This window comes from Podospora pseudocomata (genome assembly GCF_035222375.1).
Source record: "Podospora pseudocomata strain CBS 415.72m chromosome 1 map unlocalized CBS415.72m_1, whole genome shotgun sequence".
Classification (NCBI taxonomy): domain Eukaryota; kingdom Fungi; phylum Ascomycota; class Sordariomycetes; order Sordariales; family Podosporaceae; genus Podospora; species Podospora pseudocomata.
Genome location: NW_026946363.1, coordinates 92,927 through 111,786, shown reverse-complemented (window position 1 = coordinate 111,786; position 18,860 = coordinate 92,927). Strand labels below are relative to the sequence as shown.

General features: G+C 52.7%; 9 protein-coding genes and 1 non-coding gene across 10 annotated transcripts; 4 read left to right on the top strand and 6 right to left on the bottom strand.

Moving 5' to 3' along the window:
• Window positions 1-333: 333 nt before the first annotated feature.
• Window positions 334-2,245, bottom strand: QC762_103110 (uncharacterized protein; the record flags this gene model as incomplete). Its single annotated transcript, XM_062884694.1, has 2 exons — window positions 334-410; window positions 466-2,245. 2 exons carry the CDS (start codon window positions 2,243-2,245, stop codon window positions 334-336), a joined length of 1,857 nt encoding a protein of 618 aa, XP_062747580.1.
• A 489-nt stretch (window positions 2,246-2,734) lies between these two features.
• Window positions 2,735-4,467, bottom strand: QC762_103100 (uncharacterized protein). The gene is made up of 2 exons (XM_062884693.1): window positions 3,472-4,467; window positions 2,735-3,398 (listed from the first exon to the last, which is right to left on the bottom strand). The coding sequence occupies exons 1-2, from the start codon at window positions 3,915-3,917 to the stop codon at window positions 2,993-2,995; spliced, it is 852 nt and encodes a 283-aa protein (XP_062747579.1). The 5' UTR covers window positions 3,918-4,467; the 3' UTR covers window positions 2,735-2,992.
• Window positions 4,468-4,557: 90 nt separating this feature from the next.
• Window positions 4,558-4,645, bottom strand: QC762_0000310. The gene has a single exon. It is a non-coding gene; the product is annotated as a tRNA-Arg (tRNA).
• Window positions 4,646-4,877: 232 nt separating this feature from the next.
• On the bottom strand, window positions 4,878-7,951 carry QC762_103090 (uncharacterized protein). The gene is made up of 3 exons (XM_062884692.1): window positions 7,244-7,951; window positions 6,926-7,189; window positions 4,878-6,872 (listed from the first exon to the last, which is right to left on the bottom strand). Exons 1-3 carry the CDS (start codon window positions 7,352-7,354, stop codon window positions 5,040-5,042), a joined length of 2,208 nt encoding a protein of 735 aa, XP_062747578.1. The 5' UTR covers window positions 7,355-7,951; the 3' UTR covers window positions 4,878-5,039.
• A 255-nt stretch (window positions 7,952-8,206) lies between these two features.
• COG4 (Golgi transport complex subunit 4) lies at window positions 8,207-10,941 on the top strand (the record flags this gene model as incomplete). Its single annotated transcript, XM_062884691.1, has 2 exons — window positions 8,207-9,669; window positions 9,718-10,941. Exons 1-2 carry the CDS (start codon window positions 8,377-8,379, stop codon window positions 10,939-10,941), a joined length of 2,517 nt encoding a protein of 838 aa, XP_062747577.1. The 5' UTR covers window positions 8,207-8,376.
• A 386-nt stretch (window positions 10,942-11,327) lies between these two features.
• Window positions 11,328-12,355, top strand: QC762_103075 (uncharacterized protein; the record flags this gene model as incomplete). The annotated part of the gene is made up of 2 exons (XM_062884690.1): window positions 11,328-11,438; window positions 11,499-12,355. 2 exons carry the CDS (start codon window positions 11,328-11,330, stop codon window positions 11,895-11,897), a joined length of 510 nt encoding a protein of 169 aa, XP_062747576.1. The 3' UTR covers window positions 11,898-12,355.
• Window positions 11,942-12,509, bottom strand: QC762_103070 (uncharacterized protein; the record flags this gene model as incomplete). Its single annotated transcript, XM_062884689.1, has 2 exons — window positions 11,942-12,201; window positions 12,452-12,509. 2 exons carry the CDS (start codon window positions 12,507-12,509, stop codon window positions 11,942-11,944), a joined length of 318 nt encoding a protein of 105 aa, XP_062747575.1.
• A 442-nt stretch (window positions 12,510-12,951) lies between these two features.
• On the bottom strand, window positions 12,952-14,634 carry QC762_103060 (uncharacterized protein; the record flags this gene model as incomplete). Its single annotated transcript, XM_062884688.1, has 3 exons — window positions 14,321-14,634; window positions 14,199-14,258; window positions 12,952-14,142 (listed from the first exon to the last, which is right to left on the bottom strand). The coding sequence occupies exons 1-3, from the start codon at window positions 14,357-14,359 to the stop codon at window positions 12,952-12,954; spliced, it is 1,290 nt and encodes a 429-aa protein (XP_062747574.1). The 5' UTR covers window positions 14,360-14,634.
• A 337-nt stretch (window positions 14,635-14,971) lies between these two features.
• Window positions 14,972-16,744, top strand: QC762_103050 (uncharacterized protein; the record flags this gene model as incomplete). Its single annotated transcript, XM_062884687.1, has 1 exon — window positions 14,972-16,744. One exon carries the CDS (start codon window positions 14,972-14,974, stop codon window positions 16,742-16,744), a length of 1,773 nt encoding a protein of 590 aa, XP_062747573.1.
• Window positions 16,745-17,652: 908 nt separating this feature from the next.
• Window positions 17,653-18,744, top strand: QC762_0000240 (uncharacterized protein; the record flags this gene model as incomplete). The annotated part of the gene is made up of 2 exons (XM_062882725.1): window positions 17,653-18,496; window positions 18,569-18,744. Exons 1-2 carry the CDS (start codon window positions 18,445-18,447, stop codon window positions 18,742-18,744), a joined length of 228 nt encoding a protein of 75 aa, XP_062747572.1. The 5' UTR covers window positions 17,653-18,444.
• Window positions 18,745-18,860: the final 116 nt, after the last annotated feature.

Genomic DNA, 18,860 nt, shown 5'->3' with positions numbered 1-18,860 from the left:
GTCTGCCTGTTGCATTGTTGATTCGCACTTGTTACTCATCTTGTGCTTCTATGCGGGGTGTTGATTTCCGGATCATTTCATGCCTGGCTTAGTTTCACTTCTTTACAATGCTTCGCCTTTCTTTGAGTTTACTTATATTATATATCTCATACTCATTCCGCATAATTTCTCCCACGATTACCATCGCACCTTAATGATCTTATATCCCTCGTCCGATGCCATTTAGCCTACTATTTTAACAGGAGCGCCCCAGCATTGTCACAAACAAATATATATATATACTTCAATTACCATCATCATCATCATCATTTTATCCTACAGATGTCTAGTTTTCTAACTTCTCTCATCAATGATAGACCCCTTCCCTCCCGCCAGCCCACCTCCATCCCCGGGCACAACCTCCACCCCCCCCTTCACCCTCCCTCTCCTCCTGCTCCCCCTCACCCTCCCTCTCCTCCTGCTTCCCTTCACCCTCCCTCTCCTCCTGCTCCCCCTCACCCCCCTCCCCAACCCTCCCGACCACCTCCCCTTTCTTCTCCTTTCCCCTCCCCACCAACCCCTTAATCTCCCTCCCCCTCTTCTTAACCTTCATATACCCCTCCAACCCAACAAGCACAGCATAACTCTTGCTGATACTAACCCGACTCATATCCACCCCCTCCCCCTTGAGCGTCTGTACAAACGCCCTAAAATTGCTCGCCGGCGGTCGGTAGTGTCCGCTCAGCGGGCTCAGGCTGTGCAACTTCCCGTTCTTGATCTTGATCAGCCCCGCAGCGGAGATGCGGCTTCCTTGAAGAAAACTCGAGTGCTGAAACGCGCCCGAGTTCTTGATCCCGACGTAGAGACGGAAGGAGGTGTCGGCGACGAAGATCCATGTGTTGGGGGTGACGGAGTGGCGGAGGAGTTTGTTGAGCATGGTTGTGGGGGACATTTTGAAGAGACGCCGGGCGGAGGATGATGATTTCTTGGAGGGTGGTGGATGTGGTGAAGGAGGGGATTCGGATGATGACTGGGAAGATTCGGTGGAGGAGTCACCGAGGAAGTTGGTGGTTGACTCCAACGAGGGTGGTGAATAAGCGGGCGTGGGGTCGTCGCTGGGTACGATCCCGTTGATGCTATCTTTCCACTTTTCGGTGGTGTCGATCGGCGCCCCGTTCTTGGCCCAACATAGCCTGCCGCTCTCGTCGATAGCTACTAGATACGCCTGTCTTTCCTCTCTGGATAAATACCGGACTTGTTCCCGTTCCAGAACCTCCCGAGGGCAGGCTTCCAGTGACAGGTTCCGACCCGAGCCGTGGTCAAGCCAGTAGAAGAAACTGTCTTGGGTGTCGGCTCTTTGCCATTCTTCATGATAGACTTTGAGGTTGGAGCCGTAGCGGTGCTTGTGGTCGATCATTTCGAGAAAGTATTGCAGCCCCATGGTGCGGGAGGCTGCCTTGCGGCGGGCTTTGGACTCGGCGCGGCGTTGCTTGAGGTGTTGCTTTTGGGATTTGGAGAGGTTTTCTTCTGATTCGGAGGAGGAACTACTGGAAGAGGAGGAGGAGGAGGAGGATGATGATGAAGTGGAAGAGCTTTCGTCAGCATCCCCGCCTGCTCGTCGGGCTATGGTGGAGGCCTTTTTCCAGTTGAGGCGGGCGGTGGGAGAGCGAGTTCCGGTGAGCATGATACTGCTGCCTGCGTCGCTGTTGGTGTCCCCTGGTGATGATAATGATGGAGAGAGGAAGCTGGGGGAGTAGAGGCTGTCGCTGTCGAGGTATTCGCTTCGGGGCCGGGGGCGGGTGAGGGCTCGCCATTGGGCTTCTCTTACGGCGTGGATCCAGCGGGTTGAGGCGTCTATCCCCAGACCTGCCAGCGTCCGGCGAGCGCGGTAGCCACGGTAGGTTCGTTGTATGACGGTGGCTGCCTTGGTGACGCTTCCATTTTCACTGATGAGGCTGTTTCTGCGACTTTTGACGAGCTCGATGCTTTGCTGTCGTCGGTTCCGCCGGAATTGCTTCTTGTGCTCGGCCTCACGCTTGGTTTGGATCTTGTTTATTTGGTCGAACTCTTCCTTGGTGGGGACTGGAAGGGAATCTAGGTAATTTCTGTGGGCTGACAAGACAGAAGCGATAGAGTCTGTTTTGGAGAGTCGAGGCCGGTGAGATTGTGCCAACGAAGGAGGTCTGGACCTGGAGGGCATATCTGCTGGGGCACTGGCTACAGATGTTGACGACGACGTCGCGGCTCCTGCTTTGTCTACATCCATTTTCAGCGCCAACACGTCTGTCTTGCAGCCTCAAGGGGACTGTTGCTTGCGAGAGCTCAAGTTGTCACAGGCAAAGCTGAAGCTGTCGTTAACAGAGCTGTCATGCTGACGAAGGATCCGCTTATTTATCATAGTCTGCCTTCTCACTGCCTGCTGATGATCACAACTGGACATATCGGGAGCTCGGCACTCATATGAATCCTGCCAAGGCGCAGCTTGCAGCACCAAACGGTTGGCAGCGGGAAGTGGGAGGAGCTGAGGATGAGCTGAGAGCACTGCAGTGAAAATCCCGGCGGAATTTGGACACAGCTGTGGCTTGTCACCTGTTATTCCCGGCCACAAAAAGCCTTGTGAGGTCCATATCGCTTCTTGCGAGGCATAAACTGTCTCGCGTGTGCAGAAGTGTCGTCTCTGTTGACGGCTGTTACCGTCACGAAGCTATCGTCGTCGTTTATATGCCGGAACAGATGGGCGCTAGAGTGTTCGAGACCCGCAAGGCGCCGTAAGTTAGCGGCATCTTGGCCTGCATTAGCACCCGATGACGGCAGAACGGCACGGAGTTTTCCCCGCTGCAACGGCCATTCTGCAGCCCAGCGAGGCCTCCATTGACAACCTACACCCAATTATCACCATTTCACCAACATCCAAGACAACACAAGACTCCACACCGAAGGTCAAACAGGAATCTATATCGTCTATCAAACACTCAACATCGGACACAGAACCCAAAAGCTGACGTGTCGTCTATCACTTCTGCCCATCCGCAAACTTGGTAACAGCCTCCCACTCGTCCACCAGCTTCAGCGTACTCTCACACTTGTCTCTCACAACCTTCAAGCAATCCGACCCCAACACCAGCCTCACCGGAATCTCTTTGCCGTCAGCCATCCCCGTGCTAGTCAACACATCAACCATAGCAACCGCACATCTGTCCACATCCCCCGGCTGCTGCCCATCATACGCATTCAACCCCTCCCTAAACCCCAACCCATCATACCTCTCCATCACATTCTTCGCCTTAACCCTATGCCCTCCTCCCTCCGCCAAAAACGAAGTCCTCGTATACCCAGGCTCGACACAGCAAACCCGAATCCCAAACGGCTTCAGCTCATCCGCCAACCCCTCCGTCAACCCCGAAACCGCCCATTTAGTGCTGCAATCTGTATATCATTAGCCCCTTTCCCCTTTCCCTCATGTCAACAGTGAAGAACTCACAAAGCGCAAACCCCCCACCCCCCATCCAACTCCCCAAACTCCCCATCTGCACCAACACCCCCCCCGTCTCCCTCAGCTTCCCCACCACAGCCCTGGCAACGTTCACACTCCCCAGCACGTTCGTCTCGAAAACCTTTCTCACTTCCTCTTGCGTGGTCTCCTCAACGGCTCCTTCAAGTATGTAACCAGCGCAGTTGACTACATGAGTGATTCTCCCTTCTGGGACCAAACTCGCCGCCTCGGCGATGACACCCGAGAGAACCTCCTCCGAGGCTGTCACGTCGAACGGCAGGGTGATGGCTCCCCAAGAGGAGAGAGAGATCATTCCCTCGGAGGAGGTCGAGCGGGAGGTTGCGATGACAGTGTGTGAGCGGGAGAGGGCTTCTTTTGCGAGGGCGAAGCCGAAGCCGGAGGAGGCGCCGGTGATGAGCCAGACGGGGTTTTCGGTGGTTGACATGGTGTGTGAGCTGGTAAGTTATCCTATGCAAGAAGCAATGAGGTGAAGTCAGGTAGGTATGGTTTTGAAGACTGTAGGAAAAGGATGAAATGTTTTTGTTGTTGAAACTGTTAATGTTGTTTGTTCAAGCCAGAGAGTCTTCTGCTCATGGTGGCCGATGACGACTGTTTTTATACCACCAAAAACCATCATACAAACACCGTTATATTACATCTCGGAAGTAACACATCCCAAAGGAGAAAGAAAGGACTTAGGTGATTTGACACCCCCCATCAGCAAATTTCACGATGGCCTCAGATTGACTGCCCAACATGCATTGGCACAAAGATAAAACACAAATCAATGATGTTTCGCCCTATCGCCGAAAAGGGGTCTCTATAACGAACATGCTATTCAGCCGCCATCGGCGATAAGCTCACCCACAGCTCTTGCATATCCCCGACAAAAAATGTCCAAGCCCATCCGTACATGGAGATATGCCTTAATACCGTCCTACCAAACAAAATAACCAACAGTACCGCTCTTCCAGAAAAATAAGCCGACTAAGCAAAGAAGTAGTCTCGTTTCCCGGCAAAAAGAGGTAAATACCCAACCCATCATCTTGTGGAGACCAAGCAAGAAATAAATAACCCCAAAAAATCGATCCGCCCAGGGGTCGAACCTGGAACCTCCTGATTAACTGATTGTTAGATTCGTAGTCAGACGCGCTGCCATTACGCCAGCGGACCTATTGATTGATTTGTTGAAGGCTACAGTTGGGAAGCATCTCCAAGAGGCTGCGAAGAAACTTCGCTTTCCGTCGTCAGCCCCTGAGCTCAACCTCACACCCACACGTTCCACAACAGCTCCCGCCAGAATTTCTCACTAGATATATCCTGAAACCTTCTGTAGAAACAAAAACCGGGAAATTTGGATAGGGATAGAGGACCACAATTTGGATTTTGGATCAAGCAGAGCATACACACTGTTTTTTTTTTGGGGGGGGGTTTTTTTGTTTTGTTGTTACATATGTATCCTAAAAACACATTGAAAACCACGATATTTAATAGCTACCCGTTCAAGTCAATACGAAACAAAGTCCTGGCGTAAACACACACCTCAAACTCCTGTACAGCCAGCTCTTCAGAACGACAAAATCTTCTTCGCTTCCTTCAAGTCCTTGATCTTGCGAGCCAAGTTAGCCCGCTGCTCCTTGACACTCGACGACTCCCCAGCAATGGCATCAAGTTGCTCGGCACCAAGCCCAATCACCCAGTCCTGGGTGAAGACCCTGAGCGGAGTGTTGGAGCCAAAAAGCAGGTGGGACTGAACAACCTGAGTCCAGACGTTGTCGACAAACCGTTTCCGAGCAACGTCGTAGTACGAGCTTAGGCCGTCGTGGAGCTGCTCGGCCACATCTTGTATGTTGGATTTGTCTCTAGTCGAGCTGCGAACTTGGCCGATGGTGACGGTGGCGTTGTCTCCGCCCGCTTGTTCTGCCTCTTGCAGTGTCGCGAGAATGTGGGAAGCTGCTCTGTCCGCGTGAGCCTCTTGACGGGTCCTGTTGAAGTGCTTGTTGAGCGTGTAAGGATTGATCTCACGCTCAACGGAGAGGAGGTACTCGAGAAAACCAGTCGCTTTCTTGTATCGCTCGAGCACCTCCTCTTGGATGCATGACCACAAGGTATCCCGAAGCGTGCTATCAGGGCACACGATGCTGAGCGTGTCTGTGATGAAGCGCTGGACGATCATGATCGCGCGGCTGGTAAAAGCGCGACTTATGATGGGCCATTTACTGGATTGCTCTCTCCATGCACTTGCCTGCACCGCGTTGGTGTAATGACCAAGCTCCATGCCGCGTGATCGCACATAAAGATTTGTTATCCAGTCCATGATATCATCTTCTGGATCCTCAACTTCGTACCTGTCACTGATGATGCCGTCGAGCTCGGGAAACTCCTCCGGGTCAAGATCACGAGTTGCGGCCCTCAGAATCCTCTTTGCATTCGCGGCAGGCAATGTCTGGTTGGGATTCATGGGCAGAAAATCCTCATCAACGACTTCGTCGTCGTCATCGTCATCGTCATAGTCGTCGGTGTCAGAGTCTTCGTTCTCAAAGTATCGGAATGCAGCCTTTTCTTCAAACTCGCGACTGAAATCTTCGGCAAGGAACGCCATGAGGGTGGCGAGTTTGAGATGGAAGGACGCCTCAAATGCCGGGTCATGATGATAGCGAGCCTCTAGGCTCGCCTTTGTCAACTCCTGGAACTTGTCAGCGATGTGGCTCAAGAATATCCGCTGTTCGGTATCAGTGCCACGAGCGGGACCGAGCCCATCTCTCTCCTTTTCCGCGCGACTGAGCATCTCGCCGATATCCTTCCTCAACTTGGGAAATTCACGCTTCGCCATCTCGCCCAGCAGCTCACCCAGTTTTGTCTTGAGTGCGCGAACACCAACTCTCCCCCTGTCAAGGCGACGCCAGGGGTCTTCGTTGAACATTTGTTCGCGGGACTCATAGCCAGAGTCGTCTTGATCTGCGCCACGACTCCTCACGACATAATAGCCCAAAGTCAGCTGCTTCCTTTTGTTCTCGACGATGCTGCAAATCGTATCTTTGCCGCTGGCCTCGGGTACCAAATCTGGCTTTGTGAGAATACCGAGGGTCCGTTCACCCTTCTTGTCGTACTCCTCCGCGAGAGTCAGAATCTCCTGGTTAGCGATATCGATGTTGCAAGGCAAGACTGCCAGGATGATGGTCCGGTTATCTCGAATGTAGTGAGTGACCATATTCCGAACCAACAAGATGTCCTGTTTGGTAGTGACGCCCTCAGTGGAGTTACGAAAGATACCGGGAACGTCAATGACGGTCAAATAGTCTTCCTTGGGACCGCAAATCTCGATCTTGAGGATGTCCTCACTGAAGACGGTTCCGCCTTTGGCAGATGAGCTCATTCGAATGCCCATTCTGGCGTTGACCTGGATAATTTGTCAACACACCGAGTGGCTCGTATGAGGTATGGTAAGCTTACCTCTTGCAAAATTGCCGGAAATTTGGCGCGCAAATCCTCACCAGACAGGGCACTGCCATGGTACGCCTCGACATGGCTTTTGTGTTCATCGGATGAATTCGGACCAGGAATTATAGTGATGTTGACATGAGTTGAATGATCGCGGCGTTGGGTGATTTGAGTGGCGTAACGCGTGCAGAGTTCAACATCACGCGGGAACGGAATTCCAGTCAAACTCTCCAGAAGAGATGATTTGCCAGAGCTCTGGTCACCCACAACAACGAGCTTATCGACATGTCAGCTTCGCCATACCGAACAAACTGAAGGGGGCATACGTACCTGGGGCAGAGGGACATGCTGGCCGATATTCCTCTCACGGAGCTGGTCGATTTTGCGAAGAAGGCTCGGACTAGCAAGCAGGTTGTCTTGGGGAGTGTTTTCCTGTTTCATGGTGAATGATTGGGATAAAGTTGGTCAAGCCAAAGATAAAGGGGCCTTGTTTGAGGCGAGATGTGCGTTTCTGCCTGCCTTGTCGAACGGTGGGTTGGATCTGAAAGCTTGTGGGCGAGGTCAAGAAGGGCGCGATGTTCCCATCATATATAGCCGTAAAACACTCCAAGAGTCACGCCTCAGGATAGAATTCCCTTTGAGAAGACCATGGATGCGTATTGGTGACATTTCCGTTTGAGATAAACCTCTACCGTCACGACAGATCCGGTGCGCGCTATGGAGGGCCATAGCGGTCCCGATGTTCCTAGACTTTGTAAAAGTCAAAGAATGGCGATAAAAACATGCGGCATTTAGTAGGATATCTGCATAAAGAAAGAGCAAACGGATGGGCAGAGTGAAGCGAGGCAGACATGGATAGAGACGAGGCTCTGTTTGCACGGTATGAGCAGTTTTGATTCGCTGAGCTGGGGGCATATCGGAAAGCGGCCGCTGTAGGCCTCAATGTTGAGACGGGCAAACACCAGACCCCTCATTGCATTGGTCCCAAAGCCGGCGACGACTAAGGCTGACATCTGCCTTTTGCCGGCCGACTGGAGGTAGAGTGAGACTTGGGTGCGAATGACGCTGTGGTGGGTGCAAAGATTAAAGAGTAAGAAATTTGGTTCAAGTCTGGGTTAAATCAAAATTGACTACAATTCCACGGTGACGGTCTAGTTATATAGCGGTTGCTTTCCTGTCTAAAAATGGCAGGCACGCCGGGATATCTTCCGGACCGGAAGGAGCTACCGACACGGAGGAGGTTAAGCATCGGCGTGGTCGGGTGTCTCAACGGCCGATAAAGTGGGGCGCTAGCTGCCCCTGTCCCCAAGCTGCGTGCCAAATTGACAAACCCACAACGCCCAAACTGCCAGCCCGGTGTCAGCGGGGCATCACTGGGTTCATTTACCTTGACGGGTTCCTGACCAACCCCCATCCCGGCGCGCAACTGACTGCACGAAGAGCGATGCACCGATACTATTCCAATGTCTGCTTTCTCCAATGGCGCCGCTACGACGACCAAAATGTCTGCCACCGCGTCTCCTAATCCCGCCCTAACCAGCTTCCCAACCCTCAACACACCAAAACCAACCACCAATCCCGCCAACACCAACCCATCCACCGTAATCCAAAATGCCACCTCCCCGGTCGAGATCCGCGCTGCCCTCGCGGCACTTCACACCCGCGAATCCTCCCTCACAGACCGTCTAACAAACTTGGTTTCCTCTCAAGCAGACCTCACCCGCTCCCTCTCCCGCCTCGACAACCTCCGCGCTGGGCTCGGCGCCCAGGTGATCGCCTCCCGCGGCATAAGCAACAGCATGCTCGCCTCAGCCTCAGAAACCGCCTCTCACCTCTCCAGCCGGGTCCGCACCCTCGATTTGGAGAAATCTCGGGTGGAAGACACGTTGCGCGTAGTGGAACAGGTTGCCGAGCTGAAAGCATGTGTCGCAGGCGTGGTGGGTAGCATGGGCGCCCCTCAGGACTGGGAGGCGGCAGCTGGATACATTGCGCGGGCTTCCAAGGTGCCTGAGGAGATTGTCCGAGGAGGCTTCGCAGCTGCAGTGGTGCCGACTGTCGAGGTGCCTGACCCCCCTTGGGTTACCCTCGAGTCGGCAAGGGAGAGCTTGTGTAACTTGTTTTTGAGAGAGTTCAGGAAGGCTGCCGAGGATGGGGATGGCGCAAGGGTGACGAGGTTTTTCAAGCTATTCCCCCTGATTGGGAGGGGTGATGTTGGGCTGGATGTGTATGGGCAGTATGTCTGCCAGGGTGTTGCGGGTACGGCCAGGACGGTGCTCAAGGAAGGCGCTTCTACGGTTGGTGGGCAAGGAAGAAAGGATGGCTTCTTTTTTGCCAATGCCCTCACAAGGTTGTTCGAACACATTGCCCATATTGTGGATGGGCATGGGGCCCTGGTGGAAAAACATTACGGAACCGGGAAGATGGTCAAGGTTATCGAAAGGCTCCAGATGGAGGCAGATGTGCAGGGAGGCATCATCCTGGATTCTTGGAGCGATGAAAGGACCGTGGATAGGAGGTTGACTGATGTCAGAAGTTATCCCTTTTCGTTCCTCGTTCAGAGCTTCGTTTCTCAACCAAATCGAGGCTTCGGAGGAACACCACGAGTAAACTCGCCTGCTGTTGGCGGCACCAATAACGGACGCCAGAGCGAGGATGAGGGGGTGGACATGAAGGAAGTAGACGCCTTGCTGAGCGAGATCGCCGTAATGCTTGGAAGGTGGTCTCTGTATTCTCGTTTCCTCGCTGGAAAGTGCAGGGTACGTCTTATTATGAGTCTCATGGCAATGGGATACTGACAACGCCAGGAACCGGAGTCACCGGACGATGCGCCACTCACTATGCCCGAGGTCCTCACCAAGTCTAACCTGGGTCGAAAAGTCTCTGGGAAGCTAGTATCACCCTACAATGAGCTCACCAAGTTCTTTTTTCGGCGCTCTGTCGAAAAGGCCTTTCAACTGGACGAGTTCCCTAGCGGACTTACGCTTAGACAAAACAAGGCGATCGAAAGCAACCCACCGTTTATTATCTCCGCTGTTGACGACGTGATGTACATCGCCAAAACCGTCATCGAAAAATCCATCTCCACCTCCCAGAAAGATGTCGTCAAGGAGGTCATCCCCACGATCCAAGCTCTTCTCGGTACCGACTTTGTCGGCCTGATCCAGCGCAAGATGCGGGACGAATACCTGCCCAAACCCAACGTCCAAGGCGGTTTCCCCCCAGAAGACAAGATCATCGCCTTCATCGTCTTAATCAACAGTCTCGACGTGGCAAACGAGTACTTGGAACGGATCGTATCCGGGATACTGAGACATCCAGAAAACCCACCCGCAGACTCCCAGCAGCCGTCATCAGTACTAACCGCCGCCTTCCCCTTCGCCAGCGACGCCAAGGAAATCGTCACCCGCCTCCAGAACCTCAAAACCTCGTTCCACCTCAAATCCAGCGAGCTCATCAAGGCGGGCATCGAAGCCCTGTTTAGCGAGGTAGTTTATGCTCGTCTCCGGCCTGTCATCACCTCCACCTTCAGTGACGCAGATTACACCATCTCCACCGAGGAAGAACTCACCGAGCTCGCCGCGCAGTCAGATAAGACACTGGAGGAATACCTCGAACAGGTTCCGCTGACATTTGAGCTCGGATGGGATGCGCTGATGAAGCCCATCTCACGTTTGTTGACACCAAAGACGTACAGCCAGCTCATGGACAAGACTGCTGGGTATTTGGCGCAAAAGGTGCTGGAGAAGAGGGTGTGGAGTTATGCCAAGGCTGGTAGGGCGCTGAGCGCGTATGGTGCCATCAGACTGGAAAGGGACGTCAACGGTATCATTGGCGTGGTGTCCAAGGGTAATTACGGAGTGAGAGAGGTGTTTGGCAAGGTTGGGCAGATCTTGATGGTGGCGAACATGGAGGAGGAGGAGTGGGAGGAGTTGGTTGCTGAGGAGGAGGAGGGGATCGATGGGGGGATGGTGTGGGTTTTGACTGAGGAGGAGAAGTTGAGGGCGAGGGATATTGTGAGGGAGGAATGATGCAGTCACAAGTAATTGGGCGTTTTGATAAAGGCTGAGCGGTGGGGATGTTTTTGACTGTTTTATATACTGTTTAGACAAAATTTTGGGTGGCAGGCTTCTCTTCTTAAAATATGTAGAGCGTGCTTGGAATTTTGGAGATGAATTTCTGGAAGGTGTGGTGTTTGTTGTATTGTTCCTGCTTGCTGCGCACAGAGGATATGCTTGCCCCGCATTCTGATGGGATATCTCTCGACTTCCAACGGTTTTCAGCCGCCCTCCTCATCCTCCTTATGTGAAACACCTTGTTTGTATTCTTGTAACCTACTGAATTGCTACCTACGAGATCCAGCTTAGTTTGTAACATCCAATCTGCGGTACATATCACCACCTCATCTTATACAACAATGTCCTCCCTCAACCCTCTCGAAACCCCCGACGACCACCTCCGCCGCTGCTGGCGCCAACAATCCTGCTCACCCTGCCTCTCAGAGAACGCCTGCTCCTGGTGTCCCTTCGTATGTTTCCCTCCACCCCCCTCCTTCTCCCACCCCTTTGCTCACCCACCCACCCGCCAGACCCAATCCTGCACCCCCAACACCCACCCCCTCCCCCTCCTGGCCCCCATCTCCCAACCCGACATCTGCCCCCACTGGTCTGAACGCTGGGAGGTCCGCACCCAGCCCCTCGGCTGCAACATCTCAGCCATCACCGCCCTCTCCATCCTCCTCTCCATCCTCTCCACCATCCTCCTCGGCCTCCTAGCCTGGACCACCACCGTCGCCTACCGCCGCCTCCGCCGAGCCGAATGGGACTGGACCCGCGCCTCCATCCCCTTCAACCAACCCCAGTCCTGGACAAAATGGCACAGCACCAGTGGCCGATCACGTTGGGCCTCATCAGCAGCACCATCATCATCACCAGAAGAACAACAACCGCTGCTAAACTCCCAGTGGGATAACGTATATCGTGGATGATAAAAACTTTCTCTCTTATTGTATTGTAAATACGGAAACAAGAACTAGCCAGAGCTAACAGGCGGAATAATCGCCACCTCATCCCCCTCCTGAATAATCACATCATCCTCCCCTTCCTCAGGCACATCCACATACGCCAGGTTAATCGTCACAAGACTATGCCCCAAAACCCCCTCTCTGATACCCTTGTACCTCTCCTCCAACACGTCACCCAGTTTCCTGAGCGAGAGCGGCGCGGGAAGCGACTCGACGTTCTTGCCCGTGAAGGAGGTTGCAGTGGCAAAGTAGAGGATGGTGAAGTTCCCTGGGGCGGCGGGCTTGGGGGTAGCAGACATGATCAACTACCTACTAGACTTTCTTACAATGTGAGCTTCTTGACAACAAAATAAGAAACCGTCAACAACAAAACATCATGGTGGGGTTATTGTCAGAGATCTTGGTGATAAATTGATACAGCATACTGAGACTCAGATAATACATGCATTTTTGTTCATCATGATAACCCACTAAACCGATGTGTTTGTTGTTGAGGTGAAGAGGGGGAAAAAACATACCAAAGTCGAGTGGTGATGATGGTTGAGGGAGGGGAAGAAGAAAACTGCCCCTCTCCATCAAAAGATTTTGAGAAAAAATCTTTGAACAGCTAGCTCCTGCTGCTCCATCACGTGCGATGAGCTTCCATGGCGATGTTCGAGGCCGTTCTCCTAGCTCTCTAAGAGCTCTCAATCCATTGCAATCAGCGCGCGATGCGAGATGGGCAGCTTACGACACTGCCTCTTGAACAATTGCTCTTTTTGGAATGTGAATGAAGGAAAAGTTTGAAGCTCAAGGGAAGCTCTTGGAGAAATTTATGCTTTGAGCAGGGAGAGCTTGGTGGAGTTTGATTGGCTGAATGGAGACCCATACATAACGGGCATTCGGCCCCCGCTTGCCGAAGGTCTGAGCCCCACTCACCCGACCCTATCACGGTCAGCACTGATATCTGTAGCTCGGATGATAAACAAACAGCATTGATGTGTCATAAGCATGGGTATCACTATGGCATAATGCTCGCTCAAGACAATTTAGACATTTTACCCTCCAAGTCCTTCACCCACTCCGAGATCACCCCCATATTCTTCTCCCTCAAGGCACTCGCATCGTTGATTATAACCTCCAACTTCTCCAACCCTTCCCTCCATTGCTGAATATCTGTGGCCATCTCGGCCTGCTTTTGCTCCAGCTGAGCCAAGGTGTCAGATGCCGTTGCGGCATCTGCGTGAATCATCCTCAACGACCTGAGGCGGTCCAGCAGGGGTGGAAGCAGAGGGCTCAAATTTTCGATGGTCGGAATCATACTGTAAAGAGCATTGACTTTCGCAATCTGCTCCGAGTCTTCGGGTGTGGCGCCTTCGCCAGATGGTGCCGCTCCCGCAGATGCCAAAGCCTCCTGAGCTTGTTTGGCGTTTCTACGGGCCTTCTCCAGATTCTCCGCCTCCTGTGTCAAGGTCCTGACCCTCCTGCTGATGGCATCCAGAGTGGGTGTCGAGGCTTCAGACAATGTTGAAATCTGCTTGTGAAGGTTCTCAACCAGGGGAATAATAGCTCGGGGAAGACCATTCGAGTCAAATTCCGGCATGGCTGCTGAGCCAACACCCAATGCCTTCTCCAAGAACACAAGCCGGCGGTCAAAGTCGGCTGCTTTAGCCAAAGCATGCGTTTGTTCGTAGTCCGGGGCATAGGTGATAGTATAGCTCGCAGTACCCTTGATTTCTCCTGCTGGCTGCTCGCCAGCACTGGTGATCCGGGGGGTCGGTGTAGCAACCGGCCGAGGAGCCAGCGGCTCGCCGAGTCTAGCCATCTCATCCAGAGTTTTGCTCAGAGACTCAAACTCCTGCTCTTGAACACCAGTCTCGTCCGTAGTTTCGTCCGCTGCTGCCTTCTGTTTGCCGTACTCCTCCTTTGCCTCCTCAATTTCGCGCCTCAAACGCGCAATCTTGCGCGCCAAACTTCCAGCATCGTCCTCGTCGCTCAAGTCGCCCAGCTCTTCGGTTCCATCATCCAACACGCGGTGTCGTCTGCTGGCCGCTTTGTATGACTTTCGCTTGCCATTGACACGGTCTGAAAAGTCAACCCCTGAGGGATCCACGGCAGCCGGCATGAACTTTGACCGAGCTTGGTCTATCCGGAGTCTGGATCGAGAGATGGCGGCGGCATCGTCGTCGTCGTCATACTCATTGTCAGAGGCTGATCGCACGGTTGTGGGCTTTATATACCGTCAGCACTTGGATTCCACGAATTCCCCAATATCCAGCAACTCACGGGAATGGTAGAAGTATCATCAATAAGCTCGGGGGTTTCGTAAATATCGGGTGCGGAATCCTGGCGTTTTGATGTTCAGTTAATTTGGCCGGCTTGCTTGTGGCGGGCGGTGGCTGAGTTACCAAGTCTGGAAGTGCCGCATATTTCCTGCTAGAAGCCATTGTGCTAATCTGTCATTCCCTTTACTGTCGGACTTTCTGGGCGCTGTTGGCTGTTCTAATTGCACTCTGGGAGCAACCGCTTCGTATGGTTGTTGACAGTGGATGTTGGGACGTCAAACAAACGGTTTCCCGCCTGGGCTTAGCTGGCGGTGGACAGGGGAGCTGGTGGGGCCCGATGTTGTGGAACGTTGTGGGCCGGCGAACTTAAGATCCCTGCACGACGCGCTCCCAAGTCGCGGCTTGCAGAGAGCGCCTTTGATAAATTTCTACAAGTGAAATCTACCAGGGTCTCCGCCAAAAACTGCTGCTGCCTATATGTCGCTGGGTCGGTCCAGGATCAGTTTCAAGCGAGAAGCATTTCGAAATCGTTTCTAGAAAATATTCCTATTTACTTCAGCCTGTGTGTAAGTGGTCTCCCACCATTTCTCAGGCACGCTTTGTGGGTGCTTTGTAGGTGTTGACCTATTTCAGAAGTTCTCTTTGACATGGCATCTAATCGCAGACTAGGATGATATCACGCCCTGCGGCGGAAGACACTTGTGAACAAATCATATCTGGAGCAAAATTCTAAAATACCGAACTTTCAGTTTAACGTCAGGGCTGCGGCGCGAGATGGTCACCAATCCTGGGAAGCCGAAGGCCAGGGTTCCCTGGGGTCTTAGGAGCCGCACAGTTGGCTTGTCAAAAAGTGGCCAGCCGCTTCTCCAATTTGTGAACGGTCAGCCTATATCTCAAACTTCGCAGGAATCTACAGCCAGACGCTTGCCGGATAGCCCACCGACACCACGCCGAGGTAACGAAAGGGATTTCTTGATGCTCCCGGCTCCTCTCTCATCCCCCCAAAGGGGCTCTGATGCCGAAGAACCCCCTCATGATCCAGGAGCAATCACTAGTTCTCCAGTAGGCCAGTTTGCTCTAGACTCGCCAATACCAAGTCCCCCGAAGCCCCCAGAGAACTCCTACCAAGCAACCGCTCGGCGAAGTAAAATTGCTAGGAAGGCAACGGAGTCCATAGATAGCTCTGACGACGATGGCAACGACAGGATAGGGAGAGGCCATATTCGTCCCACCACCTTCCGAACGCTCGCTCAGGACGCCTCGGCAGCTGTTTTGGTATTCAGTGACTCTAAGATAGTCATCCCGAACTCAGGAGCAGCACCTAAGCCCAAAGACGATGTCCGAACAGTAGGAGAGACTACCGAGAAGCCAATATTTGACCAACCTAACCCCAGAAAGAACCAGAGGACATATGGCGGAAGGAAACACGGCGACGGTGGATCAGGGGTATTTAAGAAGCGAGACCGCACCTCGACGTCTCAACGTGAGTCTAAGAGGCACAAGAGTTCCCTAGACGACGAAAATCACGACTCCAATCACTCAGGTGATGAGAACAAAGCCTTGCCTGAGGCTCTTCCAGCCCCTGACTCCAGCCCAGGACCCCCTACGATTTCTACTCCACATCACCTGGGCAGTTCTCCTTCGAAACCACGAGGCAGCCTCCCCAACAGAATATCAACGCTAGACGAAACACCGGAATCAGCTACACAACTCCCAGTACATGGAATACCGGATCTCCTCGACAGCCCACTCAGAGCAGACATCGACTGGACCACAACCCCAACAGCAGCCACAAACAGAGGCAGGACACGGGAAAATGACAGCAACCACCTCAACCGATCCTCACCAGTCACATACCAGTTTTCCCAGCCAGGATCCCCGCTATCGGATGCCCCTTCCTCGCCAATAGAACTCCCTCCCATCCTCAAACCGTCCGTCTGCCCCCTCTGCAAAGGAGAAGTCGACCGCGACCTCCTTGCCAAATACGAAAAGACCAACCCAAATCGCACCGTCCAGTCCATGCACATATTCTGCACCGGACACAGGAAAGACACCGCGAGAGAAGCCTGGGAGTTGAATGGCTATCCAGACATTGACTGGCGGAAGCTCAACCACCGGATTGAGAAGCTCTATCCTTTTATTCAATCTATCCTGAAGGGGAAGCAGGAGTCGCACTACGCTGCGCGGTTTCGGGAAAGTATCAAGGGAGGAAAAAACAAGACGTTGCGGACGTCGAATGAGAACTTGACGCCGGGGTATTATGGGATCAGGGGGCTACGGCAGATGTCGGAGAATTTGATTCACGAGTTTTCTTCGGTGTTGAGGAAGAGAGCGTTGGAGGATGGCTTGATTGGTGCGAGGGGTTATACGGCCTATCTGCAGGCTGTGTTGGTGCCGGAGTTGGCGACGAGGTTGGTGATGGAGGATATGAAGGTTGGAGAGGAGGAGGCTAGGGAGATATTGGAGGGGAGCAGCTGGGTGGGGGACATGTTGAATGATGAGGTTGCTGATGTGGTTTTTGAGAGTGATTCGGAGGAGAGTGATTAGGTGGATGTGTGGTAGGATGAAATGGTTCAGGTGTTTCTTTGCATGTATGGAAGACGGCGATGTTGCTGGTAATTGTGTTTGGTGTTGTTGGGCTGGTTGTTGTATCACGTGTACCGCCATTCTCTGGGAGAGGTATCTCACTATGTCGAGATATCATTGCATTATTTTCTTATTTGCTTCATAGCACTTACATCGATCGATATATCAGCTCAAAGCTTTACTGCCCTCATACGCCTCAGCACATAATCATGCCTGATGACATGCTCCCATTAATCCATTTCCAAGCTACCCACCCACCTATCTTTTACCAAAGCACTGACAATATAAAACATCAGACGAAAAGGAGGAGTTTCAACGCACACTCCTCCCTCGGCTGGAGAAGCACTGGGAGTGTGTTTCGCGCACGCACAAAAAACATTCCATTATTGTTTGTTTCAATGCGTTTCGACGTTTCAGGTGGTTCGGGAAGTAGAGTACACAACGAACCGAAACAACCGAGGTGGGGTTGGGTTGGGTTGGGAAAACAAGACTTTTTGCTTGTCAATCTGTTACCAGAGATCATATATTTTTGGATATGATGAATGGAATGTGGATATCGGATGTGTCAGCGGCGGTAGTGTGGCCTGTCGGTTGTTGTATGTGATATGTATGTAGTCTTATTTTATGCATTGCATTTCTTCAAGAGCTTTGCTTGCATGCTGTAAGTGAGCAAAATGAACGGTGGGCGACACCGCTTTTTCTCATGTATTTTCGATATGCTCATCTTTGCATTATCTGCTTTTGGCATACCGAGAATGTATTGTTCTTACCTCTCGCGACACGATGCCCCCCCATCAGCCATCAAAAAAACGTTTACCTTATTCATCATATCCAGTAGCCTTACCTCGTCTACTGTAACAACCCAACCCCTCCATTGGTGTCCCTGATGCAATGCCCTTGACTGAAAAAAACTCCCCGGGTGGGATGGAGGGGTAGGGGGGATTTTCAGGGGTCCTGTTCAGAGTTGATCCCCTTACCTTACCCCACCAAACCCAACGTGGCTTACTGGGAACCACCTAGCCTCCGGCACTGGGCTACCACTCCCTGTTGAGCAAAGAAACCCGACAATAATGCGCCGATGCTAGCCCTGTTTCCCGCTCCCGTTTTATCCGTCGTTGTGTCGCCCGGAATGCCTCCGGTTCCGCGCCCAAAGTTCCGAGAGACGTTTTTGCCGTTACTGACATCCGCGTTGGGATATCTTGGCTGCTTTAGAGGCTTAAAGTTGAGGGGTTGACGGAGCGTGCTCTAAACACAGTGCGGGGTGAGCTTTAGATATCAAATCAAGAGCTGGAGCTTGACTCATCACAAAAGAGCCACATGACGTTACGCCCAGGGGGCCGAGAGGGAAGGAATTATCTCCCCGGCTTTTGGTAATGGGAAGAAGAGCTTCCGAGAGGAGATAAAGAGCCCCTAGCTGAGATCCCAGAGACTGGTGGGGTGTCTCAGCGATCGGGGGCTCAAACATGGATTCATTGTTCTCAAATCGATCTGGGGACCGGGGCGGGCGCGGCACCTTGGGAAGTGCGGTGCCATGGGCGTAATAAGGGTCCAGATGTGCCTGTCCAAGGTGTCGAGAAAGTGGGAGTGTGGCGGTCTGAGAGTTTGTGTGGCTGGTGAACGACAAAGAAGATTGATTGTGCCTTTTGGGTAGCTAGGCCCAAATGGGAACCGAGAACAGGCTCTCTGACAGCAGGCTCTCGTCCGATGCAAGTGGTGAGGTGACCGAGATGGCCATTCCGTACTCTTCCGTATATCAAAACCAGCCTTCTGACCATTATCTCTCAGAAATCCCGACTTTGACCGACATTCAGATCTGCGATTTGGGGTTAGGTATTTTTCCCATTGCAGGAGGCGCCAGAAGCGCCTTGGCAGATGGGCAGCCGGGAAATGCACAGTCCAGATGCGCTTGGCTATTTCTGTATGAGGCTGTTGGGTCACAAATTGCGTTGCTCGTCAGTTGATGCCGTCTAACGATGCGCAATTTTCCCTCGCATTTTAATTAAAATGAATCATCTTGTTATCTCGCAGGGCTGGACGCGTGGCAGCAGTTACCTCAGAGCAGGGCTTGCTCTTGTTT

What these genes read in the sequence shown, in the direction of transcription:
- QC762_103100 (XM_062884693.1), bottom strand. Translation starts at nt 3,917, where the DNA reads ATGTCAACCACCGAAAACCCCGTCTGGCTCATCACCGGCGCCTCCTCC. An exon ending in AGTTGGATGGGGGGTGGGGG is followed by an intron (nt 3,399 to 3,471) that starts GTTTGCGCTTTG and finishes TACAGATTGCAG; the next exon opens with CACTAAATGGGCGGTTTCGG.
- QC762_103090 (XM_062884692.1), bottom strand. Translation starts at nt 7,354, where the DNA reads ATGAAACAGGAAAACACTCCCCAAGACAACCTGCTTGCTAGTCCGAGC. An exon ending in AGCATGTCCCTCTGCCCCAG is followed by an intron (nt 7,190 to 7,243) that starts GTACGTATGCCC and finishes CATGTCGATAAG; the next exon opens with CTCGTTGTTGTGGGTGACCA. An exon ending in TTCCGGCAATTTTGCAAGAG is followed by an intron (nt 6,873 to 6,925) that starts GTAAGCTTACCA and finishes CAAATTATCCAG; the next exon opens with GTCAACGCCAGAATGGGCAT.